Genomic DNA, 23,419 nt, shown 5'->3' with positions numbered 1-23,419 from the left:
GCCCAGACAATACTGCTTTATTGGTGTTCTATGATCCATCTTTGTGACTCACTTGTGACAAGTGTCTATAACATGAAGATAGAATGCGCTTGGAGACAAATATTCAGACTCTCAAACATTTACAACACTGCTTATTGGGCTCATTTTGTAAGCCCTTGGGGTATATAATATTTTCTCTGTCTTATTTTTGTGAAAATTTTAAGTAACTGCTTTATGAAATGGTATCACACAATGTTCTGCTCAAAGAAACGTTACATTTGTGTACAACGTACTCTCTTTCACAACTGAGGATGTAAAATTACGGAACCACTATGCAAAGTTTTGGATTTAAAGAATGGAGCCTCCTCAAATGTAAAGACAGTGGACCTTCAAACTAGCTACCACTCTGTGTTAACTCTATCGGAAAAAACACCTCTTCAGTTTCTCGTCAAACAGAACAACTTTCCCCGGCAAAAGGGATGATTTGATTTTCTCTTCACGCTTTTAAATGAGTCCTTACTAACCATAAACTAGCGACAGACTACAGGAAAAAATAAGATTTGAAAATCTACCCTGAAGTGCAATACATAACACCCAGAAGTGCAGTATAGGCTATGATCTCTGAATAAAGGAAAGCTTGCGATACATTATTTAGTTGCTACGACGTGAAAGATAAGGAAGATCATGACACTCGGAAGGAATAGCACAGACTTGGTTCAAGTCGGTGAATTTAAAAAAAAATAAAATCATTTGTAATAGTTTCTCTTGTGTCTCTCCAATTTTATATGGCAGCCCGGGCCGGGTTTTCCTGGCGAGTTAACGCGCTACTTTCGAGTCTGCGCAATAGTGAGTTGGTTTCTGCCGGGAGAAACACCCCACATGAAAACAGAACACAAACCATCGCGTTCCCCTACTAAAGCATTCACAAATCACAAACTTGAACCAAGTCTAGGAATAGCACTATAGGCACTAATCGTCGTGGCTTGCTGAAAGGTACCCGGATGTTAATTTGTTCATTCACTTCATTCAAACTATTCACTGTACGAAAACGTGAAAGTTTCAACTACATAGACTTTATTTCTTGGTAGACAAGTTTGATAGCTACCATCAACCTGATATTGCCTCTACCGTGTCTACATGCGTCTTTTGGTAAACGTCGGTCGTTCTGTCCTGTCCTGCCCCGTCATCTCTCCTATTGTCGGAACGCGGGGTTTTAAGTCATCTTTTAAAGGCGCAACTTCAACCATACATCGATAACATCATCTCATCATATACATCTATACAGCTAGTGATCTCCGATTCACATGTCACCACAAATATTCATAACTGACACGTTGCAAAACCGTCACGTGAAACGCTCATGATCGTTCATTAAGCTGATCACAGACAAGCTCATTAAAGGGATACAGTCGTCGGAACTGCGCTCAAAGGTCGTATGGGACCCATGCGACCAATGTAAACACTCTACCCGAGTTACGATGGTGATTGATGAAAGTTAAAACATGTCTGTCATGATTTACATCGTATAATTTAATTGTTGCAGCTATGATGATGAGGTGCATCTAGATATCGTGCACGAAATACATTATTTAAAAACAAGAATCTCGCACAGGCGCAGTTCCGACGACTGTTTTTCTTTAAACACTATCAGTGTCTCGATTTGCCGCCGATTATCTGTTTTCTATGCAAGCCGACGTGTAATTGAGGCCATGGTGTTTTATTAATAATATCAGTGTCGATATTTGCCGTGTACATTATAACTTTGTGTGAGATAATTTACCTTCTTACATCTAGGCATCTGCATTTTTTGCGTTTTTTCAAGTGAAGTCTTAAATTAGTATTTTCACATCTGCGTTTATGTAAAGGCTTAAAAAGTTGAGTAGGCGTGGAAAAATTTGGAAAAATTTGAAAAAATTTAGTCAGATAACAGGAACCACGCGATCTTTCCCTTGGCCTTATGTATCGGAAGAAAATTTTATCTGATATCGTAAACTACAACTTTAGGTAACAGAGGCCGGGTAGAACTCTCTCTCTCTCTCTCTCTCTCTCTCTCTCTCTCTCTCTCTCTCTCTCTCTCTCTCTCTCTCTCTCTCTCTCTCTCTCTGTAGGGGTGTCGAGTACACGGTGTATGGTTGATGGATGGAGTAGTTTCCTGCCAAGGTAGGAGTCCTTTCAGAGGCAAATCAGTGTATTTTGATAATCTCACATCAATAAAGACGTACTACAGTGTAGTGTGTTGATTGCACTTTGCAACACAAGTAAATTGGAACCAGAGGCTCAGTGTATTCCGCACAAATAAACATATCTGAACTCCAAAATTTTATAATACTTTTCTTTCCTTTTTTTCTCGTTTTGAAGTCTGTGGAATAAATGATCTTTTCGCTGTCTTATTTTTTTGAAAATCGAAAACGTATCCCGTCTTTGAGTAACACATGGATGACGCCCCCTAAATCTGTTTTCTTGACGTTGAAGGAGAATGGTTTTATTTTAGTTTTTCCTAAGGAATGTTTGAGATTATAAGTCTTTCCCTTTCTAGGTGCGTGCTATCGTAATGAAGGGGTACTGAGGTTTGTCGTTTCTCGATGACGCGTCACCCTACCTTAAAACTTTGATGAACAAGTAAGGCACATCATCTGTTTTAATATTTTATTTTTTGTATCATTTCTCTGAAAATACAAGAGACAGGACTTGGAGACACTGTAAAGTTTGAATTGTCTTTTTACATTTTTAACCATTCATGATATAAATAAATAAATAAATAAATAAATAAATGACGACACTCACGGGGCAATTTTTCACCATTTTGTTACTTTCCTATATCTCATATGACAATTATCTCTTTGTTTATTATAATGACGCCACATGACCATATTTTGACGTTTTAGATTACTTTATTCACTCCTAAAGATATTCTAGGTCTATTGGCTTATAATCGATATTGCAGATTCAGCATGCGACATGCGCCTTCAAAGGATATTTCTACTTTTTATCGGCGGCGCATACGCTGGACTACTTGATCAACTCTCTTTCTCTGCTTTTCAGCCTCCACAGGGATTGTTCGCCTTTATATGTTAATTGTTTTGAAATACGATTTCTTGTACTTCTTCCAAACTCATGTAGAAAAGTGTTCAACTTGTCGACACAGATTATGTGAACTTCAACCCTCTTGAACGCTTGGTTATTAAAATTTTGTTATATACATCATCATTTCATATTGTGCACACTGTTATGTAGGCTAATAACCTCTAAGTATTTCTTCATACGTCAGGGGGGACGAATAAAATCATAATTTTCTAATAATGGAAATTTTATCGAAAGTAGCAGCATATTTAAGAAATGTGTACCGACATTTTTTGACAGTTTCTCCTGTCCACTGCACAACCGAAACAAACGTCGCAGTAAAAACAAAACGAAAAGGCTACTTCCGCTGCTTGAGGGCGTCCTAACATACCGCGCACAAAATGGCTGACACGATATATAAACACAGGTAGCAACGGCTAAACAGAAGGGACTGTGCAACATTTCGCGGCTCTTGAGCAAATTCGAATGCGATTCAAAGACGCTTCCAGTAATTTTCAAGGATTCAAGTATAGCCATCGGCCAGAAAAAAGTGTTTGACTCCCGATCTCGCCGGTTCATTGGTTCTACTATCCGACCCGGTGTTACGTGGCTTGATGTAGACTCTGTCACTGAGGAAAGGGCCCTCTGCTGTAGTGTACACAAGTATCCGGCATAACGCATAGGAGTCGACGCTATGGCTAACATTTACAGTTCCGACGAGGAGCTGAAAGTTGTGGATGTTGGAAGACCACCTGTCGATGTACCAACGGGCTCCGTCGCGTACGATGATGATGACGACGACGACGTTCCTGATGGACGCATGAGCATGAGACGTGACAGGTATTAAGATGTCAACCCCCTCTATGTACCCCTCTACCACCAGTGTTGAATAATACCCCAGTTAACTCATTATTTTATGCTGATGACCTGGTCTTAATCTCTACTTCAAAAGAGGGTTTGCAGAGGGAGTTAAATACACTACACACATTTTGCTCCAATCGTAAACTTGATGTTAATTTACAGAAAACCCAAGCAATCAATTTTAGTAAATCTCCTGTGATAGATAAACACTTATTTAATTATGGTAGTACATGCATCAAATCTGTGAAGAGCTATACATACTTAGGACTGACAATTAAATCAAATGGTAGTTTTAGTGACACAATTACAAATTTGGCTGATAAAGCAGCAAAATCTTTGTATAGTTTAAGGTGGCTGGAAAGGCTATTTTTGCACCAATTCTTTTCTCAGAGTTAATTAATGTCAAGTTTCAAGTGTTAGAATCAAGATATTTAGTTCAAATTTCAGGATAACTCCCTTAGTTAATAATTTCTCCAAAGAATATGAAAATTGTATATTTGCAGCCACGATTTTGAATATGATACCAGTAAATATTAAAATTTAATTTTTCATATTTTTTTACATATTTGAATTTAATAATAATTGGATAGTATTAATATTACCAAATTAGTTATAAATATGTTGACACCATTTATTGTAAGATTTGTACCGCAGGATTTGTAAATAAAATTTGTTTTTATGATTTTACATGGGTTTACATATCAAAAAATTATTAAAAATTCTTTCAAATTTCAAAATGTGATTTTTCAAAAAGTACTTCAAATACAGGAAAATTGTGCCATACAAATCTTATCTGTAACCTTGTTAATAGGCTGTAAAAATTCCATGTCCATATCTCATTTCAAAGGTTGGATTAAATTGGTATAAAATTATGTAGGAAAACTATTATTCTGTCAAAAATGTTGATAACAAGCCATATTTGCACCCCTCTTTTGAAGTCACAGAGCAGTTTTTTTGGTTAATCTCACTTTTGACACCTCTTTGACACTCAAAGAATCTAAAAATGCATTTACAATAGCAGTCACTCACTCTGAATGCCAGCACCGCCTTGTCAAACAAGACCGTACACAGTCGCTTGTGGTTCGAAACTTGTAAGCAATAGACTTTCTAATGCATACAGCAGACTTCGCCATGTATTGAACCACAAGCGACTGTGATACCATACCAACCATAGGTTTCCTGAACTGTACAGGCAGAATCTCCCTTGTATTTGAAGCTCACCAATTCTCCTTCAGTGCCTTCTCTTCATGATGGAATTTACAAGATATATCATAAAGAATTTCCCCCACTTTGATCACATTTTTAGCACCGATGAGTTCACATCGGAAGAGGAAGAACCACTCACTTCAACCAGATCGATGGGAAAGACCAAGAAGAAGAGGAAAGCCAACATGACACCGCCTGAAGAGCTCCTTGAGAAAGCTGAGAAGTCAGCCAAGAAATATACGAAAAAGAAAATGGTATGCAAAGAATATGGTTCTTTATAGAATCACTTAAGTCTGTGGAATCTAGAAAGGAAAGTGTTTAGACTATGGGTACCCAAGGGTAGAGAAGAAAGGTGAACCAGTTACCTGAGTGACAGAAAATATAGATAACCAGTATAAACAAAATCTGTCATTTTGTTTATATTATCTTTTAAATGCTATATAAACCTTTTTTGTTTGTGGTGAATGTATACTTTGTACGAGATGCATACCAGGCAAGCCTTGGGGAACCCTGTTAACCCTTTGAGCGCCAAAGTCAATTTTTATCACCCTTTATAGTCAATTTTGTCAGATTTTTGCCAAAATTTTGATAAAAATCTGTGGCCAATGAAATGTTGTGTTCATTAGGTCCAAAATTATCAGAAAAATTACAGAAAAGTTCATAAAAATCGGTAAAATGTTGCAGTGAAATTTTGGTGGGAAAAAATACAGCACTTAAAGGGTTAAGTTGTAACAAGGTTTCCAAGTTGTGCGATGATGCTCTGTGTCTGTCAAAGCAATCATTAGAATAGCAAAACAATGTTACAAGAATTCCCAAACTGTTAAAGGGCCAGTAGCTGTAACTCTCAATGATTTTTTTTTATTACTTTTTGTTTTTAATAACAATTGCAAGTTCATGTTCTATTCCATAAAGCATGTTGAAAGACAAGCACATCATGAAAACATGTGAAATGCACTGTTGTTTACACTTGAATTCTGGTCCGGACCAGAATCCTCTTATCAATAATATTAGTGCATTCTAGACATGTACCGACTGGGTTGATGAGCTTTTGGACAAATTTTCATTTTTTGCTCATGATGATGGAGCATTTATTTCATTTGGATCAGCCCTATACAACTTTTTTGATTGTTTTCACCTAGTTGTTTGAAATCACAGAGTTTTTGCATTTATTGACAATTCCAATTTTTTTTACCAATCACAGGCTGACAGGGCAATTCAACATATGATGCGATGTGTTCCATTGGCTAGAATAGTCCATGGTGATGGCCACTGGCGATTGGCTGAAAGTCATGCCAATCTAGCCAATGGCTATCTACTTCTCAAAGGTATGGACCATGCATCTCATTATAATAAATTTTTAATCAATCTGTTTTAAATAATTACACAGGCAGGCAAAAATGGAGAGGAATTCACTCTATTACAGATAAAATTTTCCAATGTGATACCGGTTGACGTCGGCCACTATTCGTGAAAAACAGTCAATTTGTCAGTGTTCTGCAAAAATGAAGGATTTATAACTGAAAACTTATATGGGCATGATTGTTACAAAACCAGACATTTATTTTTATATCACAGCAGTCATTTCTGATATGAAATCTTGTTTTCTTTTCCATCATTCTTTTTTCAGGACTGTCAGCCCAGGGCCTTTACCATGCCGGCATCGCCAAGAACATCTTACTGAGCACAGTGCACACTACAGATGCCGCTGAGAAAGCCAAGCTGCTCTACACCCTCATCCGTGTCTACTTTGTGCTGGGACGATCTCAGACCATGATGAAGAAATATCCTTTCTCGCATGTTCAACCCCTACACCCCCTTTCTGGAGTGCAGAGATCCAATTCTGCCACAGAGGACAATATGGCTGTACCAAAATTGCTTATAAAAGAGTCAGTCTCCTTGACGCCATTAATTGTTGTGTTCTTTTTAACCCTTTGACCACCAAAATGCAGTAATTTTGCTGTACAAAATATACTGTGAACATATATAGGATCTCGCAGAATTTGCTAGCATTCAAAGGATATATATTAATTCATTATGCCACTTGAAATTCTGTATGCGTGGCTGTCAAGGGTTAATAGATCAGTGGGACTGTTATGCCAAATGATAGTGGATGAAAAGTTTAATATTTTACATCATTCTAATGTTGCTATCGATAAATAGAAAAGAAAGATTAGTTAGCCATGTTGCTGTATGGTTTAGGTTGAAGGGAACTGTCGATCTAATAAGTGGTCAGCCATGTACTCTATGTAAAATAGAAAGATTGCCAAGTTTTTTTTCAATTGCCAGCTGCAGTGATTTACCAAGGAGGCTGAAGAGAGCGCCCTCAATGTCAAAAATAGTCAATCATGTTCATTGAGCAGCTGGAGAGACATTTCAGTTACTAAACCATTGATTTAATGACTCAGTTTATCACATTATTGCAGTCCAATAGACCAGTCACATTAGGATGTGACATGACATGATATGATATGATATGATATGATGTGATATGATATGATATGATATGATATGATATGATATGATATGATATGATATGATATGACATGATATGATATCATATGATATGATATGATATGATATGACATGATATGATATGACATGATATAATATGATATGATATGATATGATATGATATGACATGATATGATATGATATGATATGATATGATATGATATGATATGACATGATATAATATGATATGATATGATATGATATGACATGACATGATATGACATGATATAATATGATGTGATATGATACGATACGATACGATATGATATGATATGATATGATACGATATGATGTAATATGATATGATATGATATGATATGATATGATATGATATGATATGATATGATATGATGTGAAGGTTTTTTCTTGACAAATATTGCTATCACGTACCAAGAGGCAGAGCACAATTTAATCAAGGCAGAAAAGATCTCAGATGACAGAAACAAGCTGCCAGGGATTGATGAGTACGAGCAAGCAGATATTGATATCAAGATTGCCATTGCACTTGGAAAGTAAGTCAATGCCCCATTGGTCATCATTTTCACTCTAAACCACCGTACAGTGACAAAACTAATCTCCTTGACAGATGTGTACTGATATGTAGTCCCAAGGACTCATATAACTTTTAGTTGTTCACCCATCTCCCTGTATAGAGATCTAATTTTGTCATAGAAAACAATGTGATTGGGTCAAAGCATAGTGGTGGAGGGTTGGAACCAACTTGCTGTGTAAGCAACTTGTCGTGTTCATTCTTCTATCATATTGTTGACATCACTGTTCTACTTGACAACAGACCAATACTTTACTGATCAGTACCCAAACACATTATGTGATATGGACTTTAGTGTAGTGGATTTACCCAACGCTAATTATAAACATCAGTACACACACTGGGGAAAAGCAAGTCTTTTGTTGGTATCTGCAAAACTTAAATTTGATCATATTTGTTTTGTTTTGTTTTGTTTTGTTTTGCCTGACAGACTCTGCATCAGCCAAAACAAGGCTGCTCTCGGGGCGAGCTGTTTTGACAAGGCCGTTGACCTCATCAAAAGAAACTACGGCAAAGACAGTGCTGAGCTGATCCCAGTGTATCAAGATATGGGACGAATATCCTTTTATTTCTAACAAGAAAATATCTAAGTCACATGAATGCATATCCCGTGTGGAAATTGTGTGACTTTGAATTTTGTGTAAATCTCCCCATTAATGGATGAATTCATTCTGAATTCAATGATTTTATCACCAACACTATAAATTTTATATGCAGACCAAAAGCAAGTATTCAGTCATAGTTGTATTTTTTTTATTATGGATAGAGTAAACCTTGAACGTCTGTAAGTGTAAGACATTGTCAAGAAGCAAGCCCAAGTGTTTGTGACTTTCATTATAGAGTGCATGACCTTTGAACTTCAGTGAGTTGACCTCTGAACCGATACAACTATTGCTGCTATTGAACTGTCACAAAGCTCTGACTCTATCTGTCTCTGTGTTGACACTGAAATTCCTTGACGAAGCTCACTTAGAGCAGAGCAAAGGCAAGCATGCCAATCATGACCATGCCATTGAGATGTATCTACAGGCACATTCCATTGCCAACGTGTGGTAAGTCAGTTGTGTTCTTTTGTTTTTATGAGCTGAATAGTTTCAAAGTTAGAAACTCTTGTATGACATTGTGAAATTTTATGTGCCATGTTTACAAACAGAAGCTTAAAAAAATAGTACTTCAAATAAAATATGCAAAATGTTAAAAAGTCAACACTTAAAAAATCTACACATCCGTTCCCATTCCATGCAAGAAAACTCCGGCAAGACACGTGTATATCAACAGGCTGATTGAAATATCCAAGATTAAATGCACTATCATTGGAGTTGAAACTCTGCAAAATTTCCTTGACTCAAACTAGATCTCTAGACTGCAAATGCTGTTTTCACCAGTCACTTTACAACTTGGAATATTTACGGTGCGATAATTTCTTTTTCTCCATTGACAGTTATCCCAGACAAAGTGATGAAGTTGCCCAATCAGCTCACATGTTAGCCCTGGCCAACGCAGAAGCTGATACTGAGGAAGGAGAAAGTAGGCTGCCCTCACAGTTCATTCTAAAGCTATCCTGATGATGAAATCTATATTTTCTAAATCTCCCATGCAGTGCCTTTCTTTCCACCAATTGCTTGTAATAAAAGAAGGGGAGATAATGCGTGATGCACAGTTATATTTTTTTGCCCGTAGAATACGCCATCCCCAAATCTAGACCAACCTGTTTCTCACGGTTGAGCAAACTCTTACAGGTTTGGCAGTACAAAGACCACTAGTTAAATACATTTGGTGGTCTGTCAGCCTTCTTTGGTGGTACTGTGAACAGTTTAATCAGCTATAATTCATCACTAGACAAACAGAATAACAGAATCACCAATACTCGGTGGTTCCTAACATTAACCAATTTCATTTGCTCATCTCTAGTTCTGTTGAACAGGGAATTCTATAGTATTAGCTCAAGCGGTACATTTTCCAGCTCGTATCCTCATAGATCTTGGAGAACATACTTCTAGCCTTGCCGCTCCAATTCTTTTGAATACACTTACACTTAGCAGTCATGTGTCTTTAAGTTGGTCAGTTTTCAAAACAAATCTTAAAACATTCTATACAAACCATTTTTGGCCATTTTTATTAGTCTGTAACTTTTTTCTGTTTTCATCTATGTTTATCGCCATATGTTCTTGTGGATATCGATGCTTCAAAAAAACAATTATCATTATGTTATTGTTGTAATTAACTTTGCACAATGTCCATGATAGTTGCAAAGACATCTTTTCAATTTTACTCATAAAGAGTACCATTACTCATATCTCTCTGTCCTCTCATCATCAGTTTCAGCAGAGAGGTACCTGGATGACAGTGTAGGCATCTATCAAGTTCTGCACGGACCGCATCACGCCAAGACCATCGAAGTCCAAGATGATCTGTGCAAGCTTCTGCTGAGAACCGACAGAACTGACGTAAGCAATCCAAACGTTTGCATCTCCCTTCCAGGTTGATCTAGACATCCTGGTCACATGACACACTCCCTGATATGATGTTAAAGTTATGTCACCATTATGCAAAACTGAATCATTTCAAAATTTTTTTTTACGAGATTTGTTAGAAATCAAACTTACAGATATTGCCAAATTGGTTCTTGATTTCTGCGGTTGTTATGATTGAGACTATAAAAAGCACACGTCAAGAAAGCTGAATACAAGCAGTGACCCATGTCACATACACGATAGTATATTCAATAAGAAGCATACGATTGCAAATAGTGCTACATGCCATATTCATCCTTGTTGAAAATCACTATAAACTGATGTGTATATAATCTTGATTTTGTATTATGTTTAGCAGATAACCCTTTGTAAAAAGAAGTATACTTTTGTCTGTTATTAGTAATGTTTGCTTCCTATGAGTGTGCACTATGTACAATAACCAGGATTAGCTTTTCAGTCGGTGATAACCAACAGCCAAAAATTACGTCTTTTGTCCTTTTCTTTGCTCTTACCCGTTTTACCTCCTTTCCTCATTCAACCCTTTCACCATGTTTTGGACCAAACCAATTGTTTTAACTCTTTAATGAGCGCCAAAGTCAATTTTTGTCACCTTTATAAAATGTGCCCCACTCATTTTTTTTTCAGATTTTTGCCAAAATTTTGGTGAAAAACTGTATCAAATGAACTGTGATGTCCATTTGATCCAAAATTATCAAAACAATCACAGAAAAATTCATAAAAATTGGTAAAATGTTGCACTGAAATTTTGGTGGGAAAAATTACAGCACTCAAAGGGTTAATAGTGTGGACCTGTATACAGGCAGCTTAGGGTGAATTTACTTAGACAGTAGGGGGATTTATCATAGTGAGTATCATTCCTGCATTTTGTCTCACATAAACAAAATGCTTGTTATTTTTTAACACCACAGGAAGCTATTACCCTACTTAAGACACTGATCGATTCCAAAGCTGGTTGCTATGGTGATATGAGCGAGGAGGTCGCAGAGGCCTACAAGTTGTTTGGCTCCATTAGGCTGTCACAGGGTAGCATGGACAAAGCATTGAAACACTTTAAAAAGGTGAGATCAGATTGGAACCATTTCAGATACACCTTCATTTTCAAATACACCGGTGTGCATTTCCTGTGGCTCTATAGTTCTTTTCCAGTTCCATGATGCAGTGTGCGCCAGGGTGTACAAAGCGTACGTTACGCATAGAACTTTTTAGCCGTAGGGTACAAGCAGGGTACGTTACTCATAGAACTCTATGGCAGATTACACCCTGACCTATATTTTCGTCGCTGATGGTTAGATTATACACGGGGCATTATTTGGTATGGCAAATTTGTGTCATTCTTCTATAACAATCCGATGTACAAAACAAATCAGCATGTTTCGCTGTTTTGAGCTTATATACGGTGTTTGATAAAGTCACTGAAATGCATTGTGGGATAACCGGGAAAAGGTCTATTGATGGTGATGATGATGATGATGATGATAATGATGATGATGATAATTTCCCCAACTCCAACGGTATTTTGTCAATAAATGCATCTGATTAACATCTTCCAAAAACAATTCTGCAGCCTGTCAGAGTTAAACTGTACAAAGTTAGAAAGAGAGACACAATCATCTTATCTTATGCTACTGAAATGTTGAATTTTGTTTTTAAAAATAAAATTGGAAGAGTCATGAAATTACAAACTATGATCAACAAAAATTAAATATCATTCTTTCACAAGTAAAATGATAAGCTCAGTGTTTTTTCATGGAGTGTACCGGCATTTGTCGTTGTGAGAATCAAAGTATGTGTAATTGCCAGTTGCCAAGAAACTGTATGTAGGAAAATTTTCTTTATTGCTTCATAGTCATATTGCCATTGCTACATAAATCAAGTATCAAAAAGTTATATCTTCACTGTTCTGGTATGAAGTAAAATCAACAATTTTTATGTAGCCAGGCAACTTGTAATTTTCTCAAAAAAGAGAGTTTAAATTTGTCCAGTGATTATGGGAGAAACTTTCAATCATTGAATAATATGATGTAATCCTGTACGCAGAGAGTATGGCGCCATCTTGTGATGTAATCGTCTCTCTTTCTTTTTTCCACAGTGCCTCAGCATACAAGTCATACTATATGGTAACAATCACAAGAAAACCAAGAAGACACAACAGACAGTAGACATGCTATTACAGTGAGTGTTTGACCATGTGATATTTTGATGAAAAAAGTCAACTTTTAAATATTAAAAAATAGCTTCTAGATAAGCCAAACAATGCAACAATATAAAATATTCAACAACAAACGTATAGTACTCAAGTAAATATTATTATAAAGTTGTAAAGGTTGTTGCATTGTAAATTTGATGATTACAAAGAGAAATTGTTCTCGTCATTGAAACTGTGGAAACACTCGGATGCTCTGAGGACGTCACTTTACAAAAATAAAAAATCACCCATACAGCCTGATACCTGTACTTGTTTTTTTTTATGGTAAATTTCAAATTACTTATGGTATATCAAATTTTCTCAACTAATCGTAGCACGATCTTAGACATTTTGTCTGTAGTTGTGTCAGAGAAGTCATTTTCACTGTTTGATGGCCAACATGGACGCTAGAGGCTGCTAAGACTTGAACAGATTTTACAGACTTTGTGTACAAATATAAGGAAGTTTTTACAGGTTCTGTTGGTAACATGATACAGTTGTGAGATCATTCATGATGAGAGATTTACAGGGATTCCAAAGTTAACTCTGTATCTTGCACAGAGAGAGAGAGAGAGAGAGAGAGAGAGAGAGAGAGAGAGAGAGAGAGAGAGATGTGCAAAGTTGAAATTGAATCGTGCCATGATTTAATCAAAAATTTCTTCACATCTGTGTTTCCTCATCAGATCACCGTCCCTTGCAGCACAGAATGCCAAAAGTAAAGAAGAACAACTCAAACACAGACCACGCTTCAATGCAACTGTCGGCAGAAGTGCTCCTCTTGGTGTGACTCAAGTAAAATGAGAAATCCCTTCACCCTTCCCCTCTCCCTTAACCTACCTTATGGCCTTTTCTCCAATTGCAGCCAATGCAAGTACATGTAAAACGTTGGCATTTTACTCAGAATCTTTCACAGATTACAACTTCAGGCTCTTGCTAGAAAAATTGGACTCCTTACTTTTCAGTCCCAGTACATAGGATTGATATCATTTTAACCCTTTCACCACCATGGTTTGTCCCAAATTCATTGTTTTCTATGGTAAAGTTGGACCTGTATACAGGGAACTGGGGGTGAAAGGGTTAAGGCAAATGCCAGTAATCATAAAGACATGCTGGCTTCCTGGCAAGTACTTTGTAAAATTATGAATAGCGCTGATTGCAAATAACATAATTTTTTCTTTCATTAATATGCATAAATAAATGTTTGTCTGCATTTTCCGCATAAACAATGAAAGTAAAACCTGCTAGTGTTACAATGGCTACCACTTTGTATGAATTTGTGGCTCAGACTACAGGCTGCAACAACAGCCATTCATACAACAACAAAATTTGTCCAAATTTTAGACAGCATTGTCCGATGTCGCGCTCATGCAGCTATATTTAGTAACAAACCTGAAATAAGGAGCAGCGCTATTAGTCAAAATCAGGTGAGGTCAGTAACTTTTACTTTGACAAGATTATGCAGAGGGATTTTGGTTCAAATTTTCCTGCAGTACATCAGTGTTTTCATGTATATGCTGAATATTACCAGAGTACCTGTTCAGTGTCTGTATATGATGCCATTGTCACTGGAATTTAACTGGACATGAAACGGGTGACAAGAAATTAGAAGGATTGATTCCAGATTTGTGAAGGTGCAAGTTGTTTTCCATCAATGCAGTCAGTCCAATTTTTCATTTTTTCGCAAAAAAAAAAAAACAAGTAGTTGAAATAATAATATTAGAAAATTGTAGCAGAGTTAACCAGAAAAGAAGAAGTTTTATGGAAAAAACCTTTGGCTTAATAAATAGAATAGGTAAAAAGTATCTGCTCAGCAATTGGCTAAGCAATAGTAATAAGCCGTTTTGTCATTGGTTCTTTGTGACCTTTGAACTAAAAACTCAAACTCAAAGCTGCTCTATGATGGTCACCATTGTTTTAGGCTAATTGTACACAAGTGAAGGATCACCTACTGTACGTAAATTAACTTGTGTTTTTACTTCCATTTCAATTTGTTTCTCCAAATTTTGAGACATTTGTTTTCCCTCCATAGACATTAACATCAGTTTTTACAGATTATATATGCTGTAAATATGTTTTTCATAGCGTAAAATTTTGTCCTGTACTTTTTTATATTATGTATATTTTGCTAAATGAGAAAAAATGTTTTAAAGTTGTGAAAATTGTGAACTTTAGTTTTATTCTGTATACAGGCAAGTTTACCATTTTAGGTATAATAATATTTCATTATTGTAATTGACATGCATATTGAATCAAATTGAATCACATAATTATGGAAAGTAAATTTTTTAAAAACTGAATTTGTACAAGTGGTGTTTTTTTATCTTTTTTTTTTAATTTGTTGATACCAACATGAACTTTCAGAGGATTTCTGAATCTGAAGAACCATTTGAATGTTGGTCATGCCAGTCAAGCTGTTTACAGTAAGGCTGCATGCTATTTTGGTTCATTAGGGGATAAATTTTGTTGTTTCAGACACTCGTAAATGAGTTGAACTGAATAGCAAGTTTCATCATGAAAACGCTGTTATGCATTGTTAAAAAAAGTGACTTTATCATGCTTGGATAGATCAAATTTTGTCATATGACAAAGATGGCTATTTCAAATTTGTGTTGTTTTAGCGGCTGGTATGTAATCTCTGAAATCGATGGAGTGAATGGATTCACATTGGACCGGATGAAGAGGGACATCTGACGGATTATAGCACCCCTTAGTAATTTGTGAAGGGGGACCAGCCCCCCATGAATTAAGTAATACAGTTCAGGTTTTAGCAACACTATTTTATTGAAACATTTTCATCTTTTAAAAATATAACAAAGATATCCCGTAGAAAAAGTTACAAAGTCTTTAAAAACTTGTGTGTGTTTTCTCTCAGCTTACAAAGGCACCATTCAGTAAGAATCCATATTTACTTTGCAATAAAGAATACTGACCAGGGCTATCATTATGCAAATTGCTCATGAATATTCATAAAGTTTTTAAAAGAAATATGACTCGCATAAATCACACATTTTAAAAGCAAATTACATTTGGCAACTTACATGTACAGTAGCACCATGATGTTGAGCAGCATCATTGCATAAAATATTTCAGTAATCTAAAGGAAATATTGCAAATAATGTTGATAAGGTTTCAAGTGAAAAATCTACTCTTAATATACCAGATGAGCAAGAATTTTATGTTGTACAGAGATTAAAATCAAACTACATACATGTAATCCTTTGTACGTCTTTACTGTAAAGTCACTGGGTAAAATGTACCAACTGGAACAATAACATCAATAAAACACTATCAGTACTTTGTCTTTACATTGGTTAGGTTAGCGCAGTATAGTCTGCCCAAACAAACACCCTTGGCTTGCAAAGTTGTTTGTCTCTGGTACAAGACTATAACAATCCGTGCATTAACACTGGCAAAGACAGCAATCTTGCCTCTGTGATTATTCATAGATGCATACGTGTGTATTGATACAATGAGAACCTATGATAAAGGGCAGAATCTCTCTTCTATCTAAAATCATGCATAGCGAGTCAACACCATAACCTTTTGAAATCAAAGCAATGACTTTCCAGGTGAAGTCAATGAATCTGACAGGTGTTTTCAAGCTTACAATAAGTAAAATATATTTGTAAAAATTTATAAAACTCTATGTGAAAAGTCTGTTTCCTATGATGTGAAATACATCAAAAGCTGCCTCTTAGATGTATTAATCTTCCTTATCTTCTTCAAAAACAACAAAAACAGCTAGTTGTCATCACAGAGAATACTGACCAGGTGATACAAAGGATCAATATGCAAATACAGAATAATAAATAAATTATAAGTGTAAATGAAATCTTGACAGTAATAATGAGCTGTAATTGTTATTTCAGGTTAAAAAAACTTGTTAGCACCAAATTTTTGTAAGGAAAAGGAATTTTTCTTGGACAAAATATTCTTGGACACATTTAGGATCTAATGACTACTACTCCATGTGTTTAAACTAGAAAACTCATTCTTACTTGAAATTTGAAAACACGTTTCTGTCTAAGTCTATCATATACCCTACTGGCTCAATCTACTGCCCTCTACATCTTCAGCTGATCCTGTATCTCTTGAATCTGAAAGTTGCTGACTACTCGGCAACAAGAAACTGACGAATAATGAAAACCAAAAGACAGTGTGGCAAGATATAGCAGTCAAATGTTGGTTTTCAGTGACATGTAAATCAGGCATACATATCTAAACAGAGCTGGCATGTAAATAAAACCCTCACTAAATTTGTGAGAATGAAATATTGTAAAAAAGTGAAAGACGGATATGAAAATACTGTGAAAAGAAATATGACAAGATTTAACTGACTTATGACTAGATTTAGACTGGCATAAATGTAAATTTGTAAAATTGGTGAAAATTAATCTGAGTTGCAAAGGCTGACATAATGAGTAGAGTATGCATTCAGTTGGGGAATGAAAGCATCGAAATATGTAAAGAATGTTGTTGCATTTGTCTACTTGCACAAATTTAAAGCAAACATCCATTATGAATCAGACAGCATAGTTCAAAAGAGACTTTACACAATCGCAGTGTCATTTTATGTGAATGTACTATGTCATTTGATTCTTTTAAGTCTGAGGTTTTACAGTATTTTGTTTAACCTGTTCACCCCCAATTCCCTGTAAGCCGGTCCACAATTACCATTGATAACAATGGGTTTGGGCTAAACCATGGTGGTGAAAGGGTTAAAGCAACATAAAATTGTGTCAAGAAACGAGGGTAAACACATAAAAGTCAGCCATTTTAAGTGCTTACATTCATAGCTAGTTGATCATTTGTTCACATCAGCTCAAGCTAGACTCATTTCCAAGTTGACAATCAATGTTATGTTGAAAATGTTTTTTCAAGATTGTTGGGTCTCCTGCTTGGCCATGTAAGCGGGGATATTGTAATGAACCCTTTTCCTGCCAAGTTCATATTTCAACATCAGGTCAAGTTTTTAAAACTAGTGAAGTAAAACATGTCCCATATGGTGCATTTAAACAAAAAATTCAATCTTTGAAGGTCCCTGAAGACAGAGATTATGTAAACATGATTTTTACAGACTAAAGCTGCTATAACATACCTAGCCAAGTGTGTGAAAATACCTATGGTTTTGGCTCAATACCGCTTTTTATTGACTTGGCAGATGGGGAAGTGATACCATCTGGCAGGTAAAGGGTTACAGAAGTAAAACCATATCATCAGACTTTGCACCAGATTAAAAGAAATTTGCACAACCCGATTTAGCTCCTCAGCCTTGTGTTATTTCTTTAAAATAGAGAAAAGAAATTGAACACACATGCAGTAACATGGCAGTTGACACAACAACACAAATTTCAGCTTTTCACTGGAAAGTCTTGCCTGCATCCCTATGAAACAAGTCATCGTTGATGACACAGTCCCCACTTGTTAATGGGTATTTTGATTACAGGTCCTCAGAGAGGATAGAGTCCTCTTCATTAGGTCTGTGATAAAAATACTTTTGAATGAATTCGCTTGATACATGTCTGAGTTATGGTTCAGGACATGAAAAAATCATAACAAAATGGTCGCACAGTGGCCATATTGGATCGCATCACAAAACAAATTGATGTGCATAGCTATGACATTGGTCGATGTCCTTGTATAAACTTTGAATAAAATTGGTCGAAACATGCGGATATGCCTGAGAAATGGCTCTGTACATGAAAACATCGTAATAAAATGGCCGCCTGGCGGCCATATTGGATCGTATCACAAAACAGATTGACATGCATATGTATGACATAGGTCAATGTCCTTGTAACAACTTTGAATAAAACGGTTGAGATATGCCGGAGTTATGGCTGTGTACATGAAAAAATCGTAATAAAACAGTGGCCATTTTGGATTGTATCACAAAACAGATTGCCGTGCACAGCTATGACATTGTCAATAAGCTTGTTCCAACTTTGAATAAAATCGGTTGAAATGTGCCTGAGTAATGGCTCTGTACATGAAAAAATCGTAATAAAATGGCCGCCTGGCGGCCATATTGGATTGTATCACAAAACAAATTGACGTGCATATCTATGACATTGGTCAATGTCCTTGTACCAACTTTGAATAAAAACGGTTGAGATATGCCTGAGTTATGGCTCTGTACATGAAAACATCGTAATAAAATGGCCGCCTGGCGGCCATATTGGATCGTATCACAAAACAGATTGACGTGCATATGTATGACATAGGTCAATGTCCTTGTACCAACTTTGAATAAAATCTGTTGGAACATGCCTGAGTTATGGCTGTGTACATGAAAAAATCGTAATAAAATGGCCGCCTGGCGGCCATATTGGATCGTATCACAAAACAAATTGACGTGCATCTGTATGACATATGAAGTAATCCTTGTACCAAGTTTGAATAAAATCGCTCCAGGCATCTCAGAGATATCTGCGTGAACGGACGGACGGACGCACGCACGGACGCACGCACGCACGGACGCACGCACGGACATGACCAAACCTATAAGTCCCCCCGGACGGTGTCCGTGGGGACTAACAATGACACTATTAAAAATTCACTGGTAATAGATTGAACCGTGAATTTCAATGGACCGCTGTACAAAAGAAACCACGTGCATAAACGCACACAGAAATACGTGTATTTCCATATATGCGTTGTACACATGGGGTTTGTGTGTATCTTCATTGCATGATCTCGTGGTAACATCATAAAAATACACATCGTATTCTGTATGAGCACAAAAGCAATATAGTTAACACATTAAATGCATCATTTTTTGGTGAGAAATCTGCCTTATGAGCATGAGCGAAAATATATATTTCATCTGTATTCTAGCATTTGTTATTTTAAGCATCGTCGTAAACCACGCGCCTCTTTACGGCACCAGCTTAGCGCTACCCGTTGATTATGCGTAGGTGTGCAGAGCAGAATTATGCTCTGGCTTGCGAGAATGATGTTAAGTGGCTTAATACCTATAGCTGCCTCGTTTATATGACTTACATGAACACATAGCCATGTTAAAAATTTTCAAAAAAGTTCTACATATACTTAAAGCTTGTTTCAGCATAAATTGTTGCTATAGTAACTCTAACAATACCCTTCTTTAAAAGACTTGATGCAATTTTTTCCCGTCACATGATTTGATGAAGCAAAATACGATTACCATGGCAACAGTGATGAAGACTAGTGTCTTGTGATGGTTTCTTTGTAGTATTCCTTGATGTCGTCACTCAGACCCCATCCTCTACAACTCATCTCCAACAATTCAAGGAGGAGACACCTTCCATAGGCTGACGTCTGGACATCTAGAATCTTGTCCCGTAATGCCTTCATCAAACACTCCATACTGGCTGTGTCTTGCTCCTGTAAGAACTGGCCTCTTCGTTTCAACTTGATGGAAGACAGGAGAGAAAGACGGGTGTCACAAAATCCTGGCACGAAAAGCGTGTTCTACCTTACATAATACGAGGTGGTTAACTATAACCTGTTCACTCCCGATTCCCCGTGAACTGGTCCACTATCGTCATTATAACAATCAGTTTGGGTCAAACCATGGTGGGGAGAGGGATAATAATTTTTCAAACAGGTGATAATTTTCATTAATAGGAAGTCAAAGAAGTGGGAGATTTCACAGGTGTATCGGTATTCATGAATGGCGAAAAAATTTTGCACTTAAATAGGCCGCTAAAATTGATGAATGGCAATTCAATTTTTCCAGTCCACTGACATGCAGAAGACATTGTCTATGAGTGAAAGTTTCAGTCACACAGAGTTTGTAATAAAGTTCCATGAACGGTGAACCTGCTTGCCTGAATCTTAAAATCGTATGGTTCAAGTCAAAACAGATTTAAAGAATACCAAAACGTTGATATTTTGCAACGCGACGGTCTTCAAAGATACTTATTGCAAGGCTTTTGATTAAAGGTGATATGCACCTCAAAAGTGAAAGACTTAAACTTTTGCTCAAACTTTCAATGAAACTTTCGACCACTCTCTTACCAAAGCAAGAATAAAAATCAGGGGTCACCATGCAAACTTCGGCACTCAAGAATCAAATTGACTGAGATTTCCTGATATTTGAAATTCAAAATGGCTACCATCACTGTGTTAACTCTATGGAGAAAAATAAAATTTTCAATTTTTGAAAAACTAAGACAGTGAAAACTTTTCTTTCATGTACAGCTTTTAAATGAGCCCCATAAGTGGTAGGTCAGAAGAGAATTGATAAAATTTGAAAGTCCAAATTTCTGTCCACGAGGCACATTCTACCTTAAATATGAAGACAATCTATTCAAGTGATGAAAATTTATGGTATCTTCCATGAAAGGTCATAGTTCAAGATATTTGCCTTACCACACCAACACAGTGCTCCAACTCTTCCTCTGCTAGCAATGTGTCATCTGTACTTGTCAAAAGCTGTAAAGAAATAACAGAAGGAGAATTGATGAGATTTTACATGGGAGCCATGAGGTGACCATGGGGGAATAACGGGACAGTAAGTGTAACATTTGATATCTTGATGGTACTTCTATTATTTTTGTCATACAAACCCAAAGTGTGTCAAAAGAGAAAGTTTGAAATAGGTATGGCAAGGTTAACATTATAATATTATTGTTTACAAATGAATTCTAGTCTAAGATTTTTACATAGTTGTCAACAATACATCAATGTTATTTTGAAATATTTCCTTTCCCAAGATGGAAATTTTGTCCTTTTCTCTGTATTAAAAGTAACATAAAATTGCACAAAAAATGGAAATGTAGAAATGGAGAAATAATTGCAGTTAATCTTGTGTCATTTCAGAAAAAAAGAAATTCAATCATCACTGGCAGACATACAACATTTTGCAAGATTTCTTTATGTTTCCCTGGCCTATTTGAAAGTAAATCTTTTCTTTAACCCTTTTCCTGCCAAGTCCATATTTCATCATCAGGTCAAGATGGTTAAAATTAATGAAACACAACATATTCCATATGGTGTATTTTAACATAATACTGTACATTTGAAGGCTGTTGAAAACATAAATACTTTAAACTTGATTTTTTTGGACTAAAGATGCTATAACATACCAAGCCAAGCGGGTGAAAATACGTCATGTTTTGGCTCAATACCGCTTTTTACTGACTTGGCTGATGGGGAAGTAATAGTCTTAATACTGTCTGGCAAGAAAAGGGTCAAATAGTGAAGAGCAGAGCCGAAATGTTCTCTCACCTCAGTCAAACTAACAAAAGATGGTTTCAGCAAAGCTTTCAAAATATCACCACTCTGGGTTCTCAAAACAGCTAGCAACTCTATGAGAAATGTGACAAAACCAAGCCACTGGTTCATAGAATCTCTTCTCAAGACATCACGTTTGATGAAATCGGACTGCAGCAGCTTCAGGATCAAGTTGCGAAATTTGGCGCCCTCAACTTCAAAATTTGCCATTCTCTTGGCCAGTTCTGCAGCTACAATGCCATATTTGCTATTGTCCAACGTGACTTTGTAGAATTTACTGGCAACTTCTTGTAGATCTTTGCCTGTAACTGAGTAATTTCGCACCATGTTTATCACTTGAGTAGCATCTTCTTCAATGGTTTCCATGGTAGCAAGCTGCATCCTACGAGTGACCTCTTCAAGGGTCTGCCTCTGAAATATAACAAAATTCATTTTCCAATATTTTACAGCCACAGATTGTTCAATATTTGAAATGTTTTGTACATCATTAAGAGCTCAAAATAATTTTCACCATACCAGTGACACTTTGTCTCGTAGTTATTTCACTTGCTGCAGTTCCATACCCAAAAACATTCCAAAACTATTTGTGTGATTTTTCGTCGAGAAAAAATTAGGGTTACGGAGCTGCAGCAGTTTACTTCACTTGATGACCTACTTTCTTAAGTTTGTTTTGTTTTGTGTTTTGAAACTGCCTTCCTATTGACACTGAAAAAGTTACAGGGTGCATCGTGCCATGGACGTAAAATCATGCGTAGGGAAAATTATTTCTTTTGAAGCCTCTGTCATCGATAAAAAGCAAAGGAAAACTTTAATTTTTTAAGAATCTGGGCTATACTATGGCGGCCTATGTATGTATGGGATGTATTGTCCTCACAGGTACTCGATATGCCTCTACGCTTTTCTCGCTTTGCATCAGGCGGGCCTCGCACATCGATACGTCGAGTGACTGTGGGGGTTACTCGTCCCCAGGGTAAATGAAGAGCTGTGTACAGTGTTTGCATGTGGTACACGAATGAACGCTAGGTCGTTTTACTTGCGATGCTAATTTTTCTCAAACCTACCGATTCTTCGTTCCCAACATTCACGTTCGGTCTTCTGAGCGGCCCGGTTAAGCCTTCTGGAATTGTCCTGATGCCGCGACCACGGCCCCGGCCCCGGTACGCAAGGTCGCGAGATGACTCTGCTGTAGTGGCCATGTTGTGAATGGATTTTCAACACCCCGAAGTTTCCGGACTTTGCCGATTCGTTATTGTGGATAACAAGTGCATAAAAATCCTCTCTAGATATTTGGTAACTTCTTGGGAACAATGTACATTTTTTAGAAAACATGTTACATCCCGCCTATGCTCACAT

The 23,419-nt window shown here is 36.6% G+C and overlaps 2 protein-coding genes across 2 annotated transcripts; one reads left to right on the top strand and one right to left on the bottom strand.

Moving 5' to 3' along the window:
- The first annotated feature begins 3,428 nt into the window (after window positions 1–3,428).
- On the top strand, window positions 3,429–14,535 carry LOC139117128 (tetratricopeptide repeat protein 23-like). Its single transcript, XM_070679975.1, has 12 exons — window positions 3,429–3,879; window positions 5,207–5,360; window positions 6,308–6,431; window positions 6,734–6,887; window positions 8,004–8,129; window positions 8,598–8,724; window positions 9,137–9,219; window positions 9,609–9,694; window positions 10,487–10,614; window positions 11,571–11,720; window positions 12,752–12,834; window positions 13,531–14,535. The coding sequence occupies exons 1-12, from the start codon at window positions 3,734–3,736 to the stop codon at window positions 13,646–13,648; spliced, it is 1,479 nt and encodes a 492-aa protein (XP_070536076.1). The 5' UTR covers window positions 3,429–3,733; the 3' UTR covers window positions 13,649–14,535.
- A 5,327-nt stretch (window positions 14,536–19,862) lies between these two features.
- Window positions 19,863–23,404, bottom strand: LOC139117126 (CBP80/20-dependent translation initiation factor-like). Its single transcript, XM_070679974.1, has 4 exons — window positions 23,128–23,404; window positions 22,061–22,477; window positions 21,203–21,265; window positions 19,863–20,239 (listed from the first exon to the last, which is right to left on the bottom strand). The coding sequence occupies exons 1-4, from the start codon at window positions 23,260–23,262 to the stop codon at window positions 20,033–20,035; spliced, it is 822 nt and encodes a 273-aa protein (XP_070536075.1). The 5' UTR covers window positions 23,263–23,404; the 3' UTR covers window positions 19,863–20,032.
- Between the last annotated feature and the right edge of the window lie 15 nt (window positions 23,405–23,419).

Source organism: Ptychodera flava, chromosome 18 (assembly GCF_041260155.1).
Source record: "Ptychodera flava strain L36383 chromosome 18, AS_Pfla_20210202, whole genome shotgun sequence".
Taxonomy (NCBI): Eukaryota; Metazoa; Hemichordata; class Enteropneusta; family Ptychoderidae; genus Ptychodera; species Ptychodera flava.
This window is presented reverse-complemented; position numbering and strand designations above follow the sequence as displayed.